Source organism: Myxocyprinus asiaticus, chromosome 49 (genome assembly GCF_019703515.2).
Source record: "Myxocyprinus asiaticus isolate MX2 ecotype Aquarium Trade chromosome 49, UBuf_Myxa_2, whole genome shotgun sequence".
NCBI lineage: Eukaryota > Metazoa > Chordata > Actinopteri > Cypriniformes > Catostomidae > Myxocyprinus > Myxocyprinus asiaticus.
Window position 1 is genome coordinate 9,692,298 of NC_059392.1, and position 14,168 is coordinate 9,706,465.

At 42.9% G+C, this 14,168-nt stretch overlaps 1 protein-coding gene across 3 annotated transcripts in view; it reads right to left on the reverse strand.

Moving 5' to 3' along the window:
• The window catches only part of LOC127438417 (interferon-induced protein 44-like), a 36,041-nt gene that overhangs the window by 2,014 nt on the left and 19,859 nt on the right, over window positions 1–14,168 (reverse strand). For 2 of the 3 annotated variants that reach the window (XM_051693993.1, XM_051693995.1), the window contains 8 exons: window positions 13,361–13,418; window positions 11,004–11,206; window positions 9,012–9,516; window positions 1,160–1,214; window positions 884–1,079; window positions 570–722; window positions 260–431; window positions 60–160 (listed from right to left, as the gene is read on the reverse strand). In XM_051693993.1, coding sequence (XP_051549953.1) covers window positions 60–160; window positions 260–431; window positions 570–722; window positions 884–1,079; window positions 1,160–1,214; window positions 9,012–9,492 — 1,158 coding nt within the window. In that variant the 5' untranslated portion in view covers window positions 9,493–9,516; window positions 11,004–11,206; window positions 13,361–13,418. Of the gene's footprint in view, window positions 1–59; window positions 161–259; window positions 432–569; window positions 723–883; window positions 1,080–1,159; window positions 1,215–9,011; window positions 9,517–11,003; window positions 11,207–13,360; window positions 13,419–14,168 lie in introns of those variants that run through there. The other variant, XM_051693996.1, reaches the window with a different exon arrangement.

The following is a 14,168-nucleotide window of genomic DNA, read 5'->3' on the forward strand; positions in this document are numbered from 1 at the left end:
CAAATCTATCAGTGCCACCTTGAGTCCTGTAGTAAACAGTCTATGTAATCATGTCTCACCTTTGTCTTGATGTAGGAACTGATATAAAGACTTTGAAGGTCTTTCTCCACAAGGGGACACGCCTCATCTACTTTTGTCATCAAGACGATCTGGGTAATGCCTGAAATTGTTTAGTTAAACTTAGTTTGACTGTCAACATTATTAGTCTTTAGCTGTGGAACATATAATGGTGATGTAAAAATATTGTTGGTTCATCTACCCAGTGAGTTCACTTTTCTACGTATGGCAGCAAGTTTTTCCTCCAGTTTGTTAGACATAAGGGAGACTTTGGTGGCATCTATCACGTACACCACACAGTGGATCTTTTCCTGTAGAGATGCAGATCTGGACGCCTTTTGCTCATCATGTTGAAATGGTGCAAAAGGGTTGAACTGAATCAAGAAGATTAAGGGTAGTATAAATTAAAGACAGTGTATGAATGCACATTACAGGCCTAGATCGTAATCTTCAATTCATACATGAACTAATTCATACTGGAGAAAAGTTTACAACCTCATTGCACAACTTACTTTATAACGGTCTGGTATGTGACCTTGGAGAATGCTGCTGATGTCTTCAATATCCAATCCTGCTCCTGACTGCTCTTCTAATCCCATAGTGTCACATAATACAAAAGGCAATGACTTTCCCTCACGACCATCTCTGACTGGGTATGTGCGAAACTATTCACCAACAGAAAAATAATGCAGAACAATTGATGATGTTGAATCTGACAAAGAAACACAGGTCCTTAATTTCTTTAATTTCTGAGTACTATCTAGTAAAAACATTAGAAACCTCTAAAAAAAAACAATCTGCACAGACTGGTCCTGTATTTTTGTACCTGTGTGGTCAGACTAGTGTTTGTAGATCCTGCCATGGCTTTGCTGGTCACATGACCTGTGAAGATGGAGTTAATGGAGTTGAAGAAACTGGACTTTCCGGCACCTACAGGACCGATCATTAGGATTCTAACCCGACTCACAGAGGTCATCAAAGCTTTATGATTCCTGATCAATTCCATGAGCTCTTCTTTTCGTCTGCAAAACGATCACATTTTTTAACATTTCAGATTACCATGAGAAATTATCAAAAGAGAGATAACAAAGTGGAAACATACTTATCACTCCACTGCACATTCCTCCACGGCTTCTCCTCAACTCTGACCTGAGGGACTGGCAAATGTTGAATAAGAGACTGAAATTATTTGTAATATTGTTTACTGTACATGGCTATGGCTACATTCACATCACCTTCGACAGTCAAATTTACTAACAGGTGTGACTCTCGAATTGCCCTGTACATACAACAGCTTACAGTAGTGGTTCTAGTAGTCTTTACATATGAAAACCAAAGTCAAGCCCCCTTTCTATAGAGCATAACAGTCAGGTTCTGGAAGTAAAAATACCATTCATTTTTTTCTATACGGGAATAGATTTTTAACAATAACTTATAAACCTTTAAAGACAGACATACCATGAACTCTGAAGTTGTTAATCGATGGCTCAAGCCATCAGTCCATGTAAATTCAACTTTTTTTTAAAATCGCATTCAACAGAATTTGTGCAGAAAATCTACACTACCCATGATCCTAGAGAGAAAGATCCACCAATCAGAGAGTCGTGGCAAACAAAGCGCACCAAAAGAGCTCTGAAGCAACTACCGACATCCATGGTGCACTGTGAATGACGCAATCAAGTCAGTCTCCCTACATTCTCAAACTACTTATATTTTTGCATATATATTAATATTTTTCATATATATACTCTCACTGAGCACTTTATTAGGAACACCTGTACACCTGCTTATTCATGTAATTATCTAATCAGCCAATCATGTGGCAGCAGTGCAATGCATAAAATCATTCAGATATGGGTCAGGAGCTTCAGTTAATGTTCACATCAACCATCAGAATAGTGAAAAAATTTAATCTCAGTGATTTGGACCGTGGCATGACTGTTGGTGCCAGATGGGCTGGTTTGAGTATTTCTGTAACTGCTGATCTCCTGGGATTATTATGCATAAGAGTTTACTCAGAATGGTGCCAAAAACAAAAAACATCCAGTGAGCAGTAGTTCTGCGGACGAAAATGCCTTTTTGATGAGAGAGTTCAAAGGAGAATGCCCAGATGACAGAAAGGCTACGGTAACTCAAATAACCACTCTGTACAATTGTAGTGAGCAAACTAGCTCTCAGAATGCACCTTGAGGCAGATGGGCTCAAGCAGATGATCAGCAGAAGATGACACAGTGTTGCTAATAAAGTGCTCTGTGAGTGTTTATAATATATATTGAGGCTGTCGAATTAATGCGTTAATTCAGTGTAGTTAGTTAGTAAAAAAAATTAACGTGTATACAATTAATCATGTCCCCAGACCATAATAAGGAATATTTCTACCATTTGAGCTATTAAAGCTTGAAGTACCACATGTTTTCAGCAGGTGGAAATAAGCAAAACTCCAGCTGTATAGGCAAGGCACAGCAATATAGAATACAAACCTGCGGTAGCGGAGAAGTGCACAACACAACCAAATTAGCAAAATAGCTACATAACGAAAGTGAGACACTCCAAAAGCATTCGTCTGACACGTGTACATTGATGCATCCTTAGAAAAGGCTTTATAATAAAGCTATCTCGGAGAGATTGATGACTTCAAGTTATTTGAGGGGCTTTCTCAGCAAATTTAAATACACAATTAATTGTTGTTACAAATTTTATTAATTAATCGGCATGTCATTCATTTGATAAACATTTTTAATTGAATGACAGTACCTACCAAAAGTGGTCCAAGGAAGGACAATCTGTGAACCGGGAACAGGGTCATGGGTGCCCAAGGCTCATTGAGCGAAGGCTAGCCTGACTGGTCCGATCCCATAGAAGAACTACTGTAGCACAAATGGCTGAAAATCTTAATGCTGGCCATGATAGAAAGATGTCAGAACACACAGTGCATCGCAGCTTGTTGCATTTGGGGCTGCGTAGACGCAGACGTTAGAGTGCCCATGCTGATCCCTGTCCACTGCCGAAAGTGCCTACAATGGGCACGTGAGTGTCAGAACTGGACCATGGAGCAATGGAAGAAGGTTGCCTGGTCTGATGAATCACGTTTTCTTTTAGATCATGTGGACAGCCGGGTGCATGTGCGTCATTTACCTGGGGAAGAGATCAAAGCAGGATGCACTATGGGAAAATGGCAGGCCGGCTGAGGCAGTGTGACGCTCTGGGCAATGTTCTGCTGGGAAAACTTGGGTCCTGGCATTCATGTTGATGTTAGTTTGACACGTAGCACCCACCTAAAGATTGTTGCAGACCACGTACACCCCTTCATGGCAACAGTATTCCCTGATGGCAGTGGCCTCTTTCAGCAGGATAATGCGCCCTGCCACACTGCAAAAATTGTTCAGGAATGGTTTGAGGAACATGACAAAGAGTTCAAGGTGTTGACTTGGCCTCCAAATTCCCCAGATCTTAATCTGATCGAGCATCTATGGGATGTGCTAGACTACCAAGTCCGATCCATGGAGGCCTTACCTCGCAATTTACAGGACTTCTGGCTAACGTCTTACCGCCAGATACCACAGGACACCTTCAGAGGTCTTGTGGAGTCCATGCCTTGACAGGACTGAATTACAAATGGTACACTGATGTAGAACAGCTTCACAACAGGTGGGAAGGAGAACACAGGGAAGCAGGTTTTTCCTGGCTCAGGTAGGACTTTTAATAGGCCACTTCAGAGCTTTTCAACTTCACAAACTCATCAGCTTCACAGGCACGTAGGCATTTAACACATCAGCTTCATAAACAAGTAGCCACTCAAACACATCAGCTTCATAAACATAACAGGTTAAACGTAACAGCTTCAGGAGCACCGTGGCCTTCTTTGTGCCAGACTCTCTCACCCTCTCTGCTGGTGGTGTGGCTGCTTATATGCCGCTCTCCCCATGCTCACTGGAATTGGAGACAGGTGTTACACATAATCTAGCTCAGGTGCAAGTGCCCTTACCGCTTTCTATCTTTCCGGACGGACGCTCGACCACACCCCCACTGCCACATATCCCCACCGCCTGACTCAGGCCAGGGAGACATCCGGCCTGTCTACCACACCCCCCCCATTTCTGCCTCAGCGATCTCAGAACAGCCCTAAGATGCTGCATGTGCCGCTGCCAATCATTGCTGTAAATGATGATGTCATCTAAGTAGGCAGCGGCATAAGTTGAATGCGGTCTGAGGATTCGGTCCATGAGACGCTGAAACGTAGTCGGGGCTCCAAACAAACCGAACGGCATCACAAATTGGTGTAATCCAAACGGCGTAGAGAAGGCTGTTTTTTCACAGGAAATTGGTGTCAAGGGGATCTGCCAATAACCCTTTGTCGAATCCAATGTTGAATAAAATTGAGCAGTGCCCAACCGATCGAGCAACTCATCAATGCGAGGCATTGGGTATGCGTCAAATTTAGACACCGCGTTGACTTTTCTATAATATGCACAGAACCGTACAGACCCATCGCTCTTAGGAAATAGAATGAGCGGGCTGGACCAATTGCTGTGGGATTACTCTATTACCCCCATATCGAGCACTGCATCCAATTCTTCCCGGACAATTTTCTTTTTGTGCTCGGGCAATCGGTAGGGATGGCTACGTACCACCACCCCCGGCTCGGTCTCGATGTGGTACTGTATGAGGTTCGTACAACCCGGTAGAGGGGAAAACACGTCTGCAAACTCCTTTTGCAACTTGCCAATCTCTGCGGGTTGATACGGTGAGAGGTGGTCTCCACAAGTGACCAGGGTGAAATGATTGTGTTTTGTATTCACCTCTGGCCCGAGCTCCGCCCTCTCCGGGACTACCATAGCCAACGTCACAGGGACCGCCTCCCTCCACAATTTCAGGAGGTTCAGGTGATATATTTGAACGTGCGCCCCCTCTATCGGTTCGTTTTACCTCATAATCGAGATCCCCCACTCGTCGTGTGTCCTCAAAGGGTCTTTGCCACTTGGCGAGTAATTTGGAGCTCGATGTGGGAAGTAATACAAGTACCTTATCTCCCGGTGCAAATTCCCGCAGCCAAGTTCCCCTGTCGTACAGTCAGCTCTGTCGTTCTTGGGCTTGGAGCAAATTCTCCTGTGTTAGTTGCCCCAAAATGTGGAGTTTTGCTCTAAGATCAAGAACGTATTGAATTTCATTCTTACTGTTTGAAGGTCCCTTCTCCCAAGCTTCGTGCATAACATCAAGCACGCCGCGCGGGCGCCACCCATATAGCAGCTCAAATGGGGAAAATCCCGTGGAGGTTTGCGGAACCTCTCGTACTGCGACAGGGGACATAACAGGGGATCGAGCCATTTGTCCCAATTTCTAGCATTCTCGTGCACGAACTTACGAATCATATTTTTAAGGGTTTTATTAAATCGCTCCACCAGGCCATCTGTTTGTGGATGGTAAACGCTGGTGCGGATTGATTTAATGCCCAATAATTTGTAAAGCTCACGTAGTGTTCATGACATAAAGGTTGTGCCCTGATCGATGAGGATTTCTTTTGGAATCCCCACCCGGGAGATTATTTTGAAAAGTGCCTCTGCAACACTGCGTGCTGAGATGTTGCGCAGAGACACTGTTTCCGGATATCGCGTTGCATAGTCCACTAGAACCAATACAAAGCGATGTCCGTGTGCTGACCGTTCTAATGGCCCGACGAGGTCCATTCCAATTCTCTCGAAGGTGACCTCGATCAGCGGAAGAGGGCGGAATGGCGCTTTTGGGGTGGCCGGTGGATTCACAAGCTGGCATTCGCAGCATGCCGCACACCACCTGTGGACATCGCCGTCAATGCCTGGCCAATAAAAACGGGTGATTTGGCGGTTCAGTGTTTTTCTTTCCCCTAGATGACCCGCCATGGGATTATAATGAGCCGCCTGGAACACCATTTCCCGACGGCTCCGCGGATTAAAAGCTGGGTTGTATCTTCCTTTGTTTGAGCATCCTGCGTCACTCTATACAACCGCTCGTTTATAATTGCAAAATAAGGATATGAAAGTGCGACACCCGGCTGGAGTTGTTGACAATCGATCACTCTCACTTGGTCAAAGGCGTGCTTGAGGGTTTTGTCTCGCGACTGCTCCAAAGGGAAATCCCCTTCTGAAATCCCCTGAGTACGGGAGGGGCTGCAGCCTCTCCCCCCTCACGTCATCCTGACGTGGACGGACAAATACGGCCCTGGCTCCGCCTCCCCTGCCAGAGCATCGCACATCTCACATCACATATTCCCTTTAATACATTTCTAAATTCAGGCCAGTTAGTCCCCAAAATCAGCGGATGGGTGAGGCGGGAACTAACCGCGGCCTCCACTCTGTTTTGTTCCCCCGAAATTTAATAACAAGGGTCACCACAGGGTAGTTGTGAATATCCCCAAGCACACACTTCACCCTCACCGTTTTAGCTGTGCCCAAAGCCTTGCATTGAACCAAGCATTGGTGGATAGTGGTTTGGTTACAACCCGTGTCCACCAATGCTTGGTGAGTACCCCCTCACTCGGGGAACTGGCCACGGTGGTGGAGCTCCTCGCCTCCGCGGGGCAGGAACAAGCTCTGGAGAGAGAGCAGAGTGAGAGGGGAAGGGGGAACACACAGGGAAAGAGAAGAAGAAGAAGAGGGCTCTTCCGCCCTCGGGTACGCCGCCATATGGTCCTCCGTGAGTTGAACAGCTTCCTCCAGCGACACCGGGCGGTGGCACTGGACCCACTCTGCCGTTCCCTTTGGCAGACGAAGGATAAGCTGCTCCAGTACCACTTGATCAATGACTCCCACGATGTCGTGGTTCCCCGCCAGCAGCCATTTCCGGCACACGTCTTGGAGCCATCGGGCAAAGGCAAACATGCGGTCGGACTTCCCCAGCTTCAAGGTCCGGAAGAGCTGTCGGTACTGCTCCGGACTTCGACCCACCTGCTGCAGGACGGCCTTCTTCAGGTCGTCATAGGCCAGGAGGTTAGCCGCTGACAGCTGTTGGGCAGCAAGCTGGGCTTCCCCGGACGAGCGGAAGGAGCATGGCTGCCCACTGGTCACGCGGCCAGCTCCAGACCTCAGCCGTCCGCTCAAAAAGGTCGAGAAAAGCCTCCGCGTCCTCTTCCGCCCCCATCTTCAGGAGCGTGGGTGGGGGCAGGGGGCTACCGTTGTCCGGGGTCGCAGCTGGGGCTCTCTCCTGGCCAAGAAAGCTCCGGATCGCATGCCGGTCCTCTGCTTGAGCTCGAAGGATCTCAAAGAAGCAGCGATCCTGGTCTTGGCGGAGCTCAAGCAGGGGTTGTTGGTGGTTCTGATGTAGGCCGGCGAGGGACTGGAGGATCTCAACCAACTGGGAGGGCTCCATGGGGTGTACCTCAATGATTCCTGGGTTTCGGCACCAGTGTAGGACAGCTTCACAAAAGGTGGGAAGGAGAACACAGGGAAGCAGGTTTTTCCTGGCTCAGGTAGGACTTTTAATAGGCCACTTCAGAGCTTTACAACTTCACAAACTCATCAGCTTCACAGGCACGTAGATATTTAACACATCAGCTTCACAGGCATGTAGGCATTTAACACATCAGCTTCATAAACACGTAGTCACTTAAACACATCAGCTTCCTAAACGCAACAGCTTCAGCTTCAGGATCACTGTGGCCTTCTTTGTGCCAGACTCTCTCACCCTCTCTGCTGGTGTTGTGGCTGCTTATATGCCACTCTCTCCATGCTCACTGGAATTAGAGACTGGTGTTACACATAATCTAGCTCAGGTGCAAGCGCCCTTACCGTTTTCTCTCTCTCCGGACGGACGCTCGACCATGCCCCTGCTGCCACAACTGAAATTTCATTCTGATTGATATTTTATTTTAAAACACTGAAACTCAAAATCAATTATTGTAAGGTGACATTGTTTTTTTTGTTGGGAAATATTTTTATGAAAAATAAAAAACAAATATTTTGCTTGCATAAGTATTTAACCTACACACATTAATATTTGGTCGAGCCACCTTTTGCTGCAATAACTGCTTTAAGTCTTTTGGGGTACATATGAACCAGCTTTGCACACAGTGACGAAGTGATTTTGGCCCATTCTTCTTGGCAGATTTGCTCCAGGTTGTTCAGGTGATGCTAGTGCCACAGATTCTCAATAGGATTGAGATTAGGACTTTGACTGGGCCACTGTAGGACATTTATCTTTTTGTTCTTGACCACTCCAATGTTACTTTGGCCTTGTGTTTGGGATCATTGTCATGCTGAAAGGTTCATTTACTCCCAAGCTTCAGTCTTTTAGTGGACTGAAGCAGGTTCTCTTGCAGTATTTCCCTATATTTTGCTCCATCCATTCTTCCATCAATTCTAACAAGATGCCCAGTCCCTGCTGATGAGAAGCATCCCCACAGTATGATGCTGCCACCACCACCATACTTCACTGCCGGCAGGCGCAGCCATAAGGGCAACACCAACCCCCCCCCCAGAAAGGAGGGAGGGGGGATGACTATGCACGCCTGTCCCCTAATCGGGCTAATCAGCCGAGGAGAGGGATAAATGCAGCCGGATGCGGCAGTTCAGGAGAGAGAGAGCCACATGCAGCTGCCGTGTGTGTGTGTTTATGTTTGTGTCTTTTTAAGTTCTTATTATTTTGACTGTTCAGCCGGTTCCCGCCGCCTCCTTTCCCATTTTTAACCCTATTACGCATTTTGAAAGCTTTTTCTATTCAAATGTAGAGTCCAGCCTTTGGGTCACTTACAGACCATAAATCTGTGAGAAGCTCCGTAGGAGAGTCCTGAATCCTGAACATGGGAGTCAGTTCGGTATTGAATGTGGTTATGTTGGTTGGTTCATAACCAAATTGTTTGTGAACATAATTGTATTTAGGACTCTAAAACAGGATGGACTAAAGTATTCTGGTGTGGCCTGAACATGGCCTTTGTGTGTACAATACATGAAGTTATAATGATGACATTCTGATGACTGACTTACCCTGCTTCACTTTGTACACCTCACATTCACTTAGCTGAGTATTGTTTCCATACAATGTATCAGCATTAAAGTTAAATGAACGACCTCCTTGATGATAAACAGAAGGTTGGTTGTTATAGCAAAAGTACAACTGTTGACCAAAGTTGGGCACTCCAGAGTCATCGAAGCGGGCATTATGTCCACTATTAACTTTGATGCAGACAGGGATCTTGCCTTGAAAGCTGAACAGGAATGTCTCCTTGTCAGTAATATTCTGCCCACTTTGAGCATAATCTACTCTAGTGTATCCTCCAAAGATGTAGCCTGAGCTGTTGTAGGCTACAAGCAAGGTGGGACCCTGACGGTCACATCTCTGGTGGAAGGCAGAAGCATTATATCCATGAACAGATGCTTTATAGAGAAGACTCAGTTCCACATTCCCCAGCAAGGCACAAAGCTGCTTTCTTTTCTCTTCAGATAAATTAGAAGTGAGAGAATCCATTTTTATCACTTTTCCTTTTTGCAACTGTGCCCAAAAAGAGAGAAAACAAAAGTCTTGTAAATATAAATGAACACTCGGTCACACAAATAATCTCATGAATCACTTAATCTAAACACAATCTTTAGGGTTTGGGGAAACTGTGCCATCTGTGTCCCCAGGATACCTAACTTAGTGACATTATTATAGAAACAACCATGTTGAGTGCATAATACAAATTAAAATAATACAATAGAGTTTTAGCAGGTAACCTAAAAACGTTTCGTATGAATCAACCAGACTACATTATGTTACAGCAATAAAAGTAATTTTAAGGGTCGGATCAAGTAGAAATAATTCAAGGTACTGCACAATTTTACTTTTACAGTGTAAGAAACAAGGACAGTGTTGCTGTTGTGCATGTTTATTAAATTAATACTAATTAAAAAAAAAAAAAAATTGTGTATTTTTGTAAGGGTTAAACTGTCACTGCACGAAAGTTTCAAAAAGTCAGAAAACCAAGAAGAACATTTTCCAAACGCTAATTTCTACAGACAGGTAGCCTACTGAGTTTTGCCACTACAGCAGCTTATCTGAAGGGACCGTTTACACGACAACGTTTGCAACTAAAAACGGAAATCTTTTTATGCGTTTTGGTTGTTCGTTTACACGACAACGGCGTTTTGGGGCCTGAAAACGCAAACTTTTGAAAACGGGTTTCAAAGTGCAAGTTTCTGAAAACGATGCTGTTATCGTCTCCGTGTAAAAATACAAAAACAGGAAATTGTGAAAACGATGACGTCATGCGCACACGTATTACGTGTTCAGTCTATAGGCATGTGCGCGAGACATACAAAACTACAATGGCGGACTAAAGGACTGTGTTTGTGCTGCTCAAGATTGAGTTTATTGACGCTTCTCCAGCAAAGTGCAGATTTACTACATCACTACTAGACCAGCGATCGCCATCTTCATTGTTTGTATTCACCGCTCTGTGGAAGAATGCTTATGTGCGCAGGCGCGTAGTGTTTCTTTACAAAATGACATCGCCAACTACTGCCCTGGCATGCATAATACAGCGGGTTTCTTTTTTTTTTTTTTTTTTTTTTCGTTTTCGCGGATCCGTGTGAACAGGGATAGTTTTGACAACGTTGTCGTCTGTACGCGAAACGTTTTCAAAAACGCAAAGGAAAAACTTTTCCGTTTTTAGTACATCGTTGTCGTGTAAACGTACTCTTAGGGTAGACTTAATGGCGAGAATCGAAAGTGAAACGAAACATTTTAAAAGCGGAATTCGTGCACATGTGAATTTGTTACTTTCATTGCAATTCAATAACATTGAATTGCAATCGACTTGTTTGGATTAAATAAATATCTTTCCCGTTCGAAACAGAGTACCCTTTTGTAAACTGTTGCATTCAGAGAGTAGCTGCCAATCAATATAACACTTTGGAATATTACATTTTTTAAATGTAGGCCTAAAACTTAATATTTACTACCGACACCTTAATAATATTATAGACTTTACAACTTACGTTTTGTCGAAAACTCGCGCGATGCAAGAACCACTAAAATGCCTCTTGTTCTTCTGTGACCTTTGTCCCAAGACGAGCATGACACTGTTGTGCTGACGTGTGTTACGTGAATTGATGCATGTTGAGCTGCACAGTAAAGATGTTCTAACAAAACACCAGTGTTGTCCAGTAATACTTCATGGTGGCAAAAAATTTATCTGAACCTGGAGGATGAAGAAATAACAAATGAAGAAAAACAAGTCAGGAAAATATGTAGAGGCATTGGAGATGAAGGATTAAAACGACTCAGTGCAAGTGTACTCAGTGATGCAGACAAGAGACAGTCTAACACCTTGTGGAATTTCTTTGAATGTGAACTTCAGAATCCACAGTGTTCATCTAATGCAATACAGACAAACACCAAATGATAGCATCGTTGACTTTGTGACTAGAGCCAGAACCTTAGCACTGAAATGCCAATACACTGACGATGAGATTAATGAACGGTTAGTTGAGCACACATTCCAACATTAGAGCAACAAGCAAACCCCGAACTTCCCCAGAACAAAAAAAAAAAAAAAAAAAAAAAAAAGGAAAAAGAAAAACGCGCACGACAGCACCAACCGCCGTCCATCCGTCTAAACTCAAACAGCCCATGTACGCCTACGAGTGCCCCCGCAACAACTTTGCCATCGGATTGCTCAAGTCCGGTGTTTCTATACAAATTTTGTGAGACAGAATTACATAACAGAAGAAAATCTATAAAACAAACTCCAGCCAATAGGCAGGATAAACACAAAGACGTGTAGATTCATCCACAATTGTTCCGAAGGTGTGTTATTCCACTAAACAAACTCCAGCCGCTAGGCGGAACCAGCACAAAAAGGAACAAAGATGGCGCCAAGTTTCCTTGGACAGTCAAGTGAATGTTCAGTGAGTCAGGTCCACTCGGCCGCATAGACAGCACCACAAAATAACCAACTCAGTCCATTGACTTTATGAAGGACAATGCTTGCTGTGGGCATGTCAATATTTTGCATCCATCCTTAGTATCTATTCTCAATTTGGCCAGGAACATCCGTGCAAAAGCGACCCACCGTTGATGTAAGAGTTTCTTGCATTCCTTGAATCGATCACGTTTCTCTCTTGTCGAATTTGCAAAGTGTGGGAACAAGAAAATGTCTGTCCTTGTATATTAAAACTCGTAGCAAGTCCATATTGGTCGCTAGCGGGTTAGCTGTTACTTCCCTCTCTGATGACTCCAGATAATCGATCCGTTTCTCAACATCTGCCATTCTTGTAACCATCTCAGTGAATTTCGTCTCCATGGAAGTGATTGATCGATGTATTACAGCAAGATCCTCCAAGTCCGCTACGACCTTTGTCAGCATCACCGACATGCTCGCCAGTTGATGCTGAATCTCTCCTGCTGCACCGTCCAAACTGAGTCCCTGGTCTGCGGCCCTGTCTGGGGTATCAGCTTGAGAACGTAAGTGTCTTTTAATGTCTCCAGAGCCCGAGGATTTTGAATTCTTTGACATATTGTCTTCATAGAATAGTTATGGATCGAGGTGTATAGAATCTCACTGGTTTATGACATAAAAAGTATTAAAAACTAGCATAGTGTGCAGCGATCGCCGTTCACACGTCCAACGCTCACATGGCGCCACGCGACTCCTATTTAATTTATTTGAAAAAATTAAAAGAACAGTTTCATGTCTATCCTTGTATTTTCATCTGGTCAAGGTTGATGAGGGTTTTAGAAAGTAATTAGTAATAAGTAATGCAATTACTTTTCAGACAGAGTATTTAGTACAGTAATCTAATTACACTGTAGAAGATGTAATTAGTAGTTATTAATTAATAATTTTTTAAAAGTAACTTACCCAACACTAATGAACGTGTTTGTTTTTACTCTTTTCTGTCCTATACAACTGATAGACCTATTTACTATACAGTATATTCCATACAGCTCAATATAAAATATGTAACATGATTTGTCACTTCTTTTCTGTAACTTCAGAACAGAAGTGGTTTAATAAAGCAATATGATAGATGTTGGTGAGAAACAGATCAATATTTCCTTTTTTATTAAAGTGAGTCAGTGTTTAGATTTACAGTAGAAAAAGGACTTAAATATTTATCTGTTTCTAGGAATATGGTAAGAAAAATTTGAATATTTTATAGTTCTTGTTTTACAGAAAAGTGAGAAATACACTGTCAACTGTGAATTAAAAATGTTGTTTTCCAAACGTGCTGCCTTATAATTATAATAATGCATCTCACTGCATATATTATTCAATCAATTCAAGTTCTGCTTTAAATTTAATAAAATTACATTACAATATTTTCAGTTCTAAGGGTGGCTATGTACTTACCATCAATTGTTATGTGCTTAGCTGATCAATTTCTTTTCCACAGCATTCTCACGTAAGTCTGAAATAGTTAATTACAAATAATACATATTCTCTCATGGGAAGTGATGGTTACTTTGATCTTTTTTTTATATTCTTATATTTGGCATACAGTGAAACCATAAATGTGGGAGCCAGGCAAAATCGATTTGCCATAAAAAAAAAAAAAAAAATCACATTCATATCAGTTACAGAAATACTCAAACCAGCCCATCTGACACCAACAATCATGCCACGGTCAAAATCACTGAGATCACATTTTTTCCCCATTCTGATGGTTGATTGAACATTAACTGAAGCTCCTGACCCATATCTGCATGATTTTCATGATGCACTGCTGCCACATGATTGGCTAATTAGATAATTGCATGAATAAGTAGGTGTAGAGGTGTTCATAATAAAGTTCTCAATGGGTGTATATTTTAAGTAAAAAATGTTTTTTTTTTGGTTTTTTTTAACAAATATCATGAATTTAAGGGGGCAGCATTAAATTAGAAAACATATATTTTAACATTAGATGTTAAATGTATATTTTAAATTCACTACACACTTTTTTTTTTTTTTTACGTTTTCTCAGGAATACACCACATGACCTGAACAAAATGTCTTGAGGAGAGTCCAAATGGGCCTTCTCTGTTTTATGTTTGTTTGTTTCTTTTTTGACACATGACAACAAAATGGCTACCTACAGTTAGCTACACCACATGATTTTAATTTGGGGGACAAAAGTTTTTTATTATTATTATTATTATTATTTATTTAAATATTAATC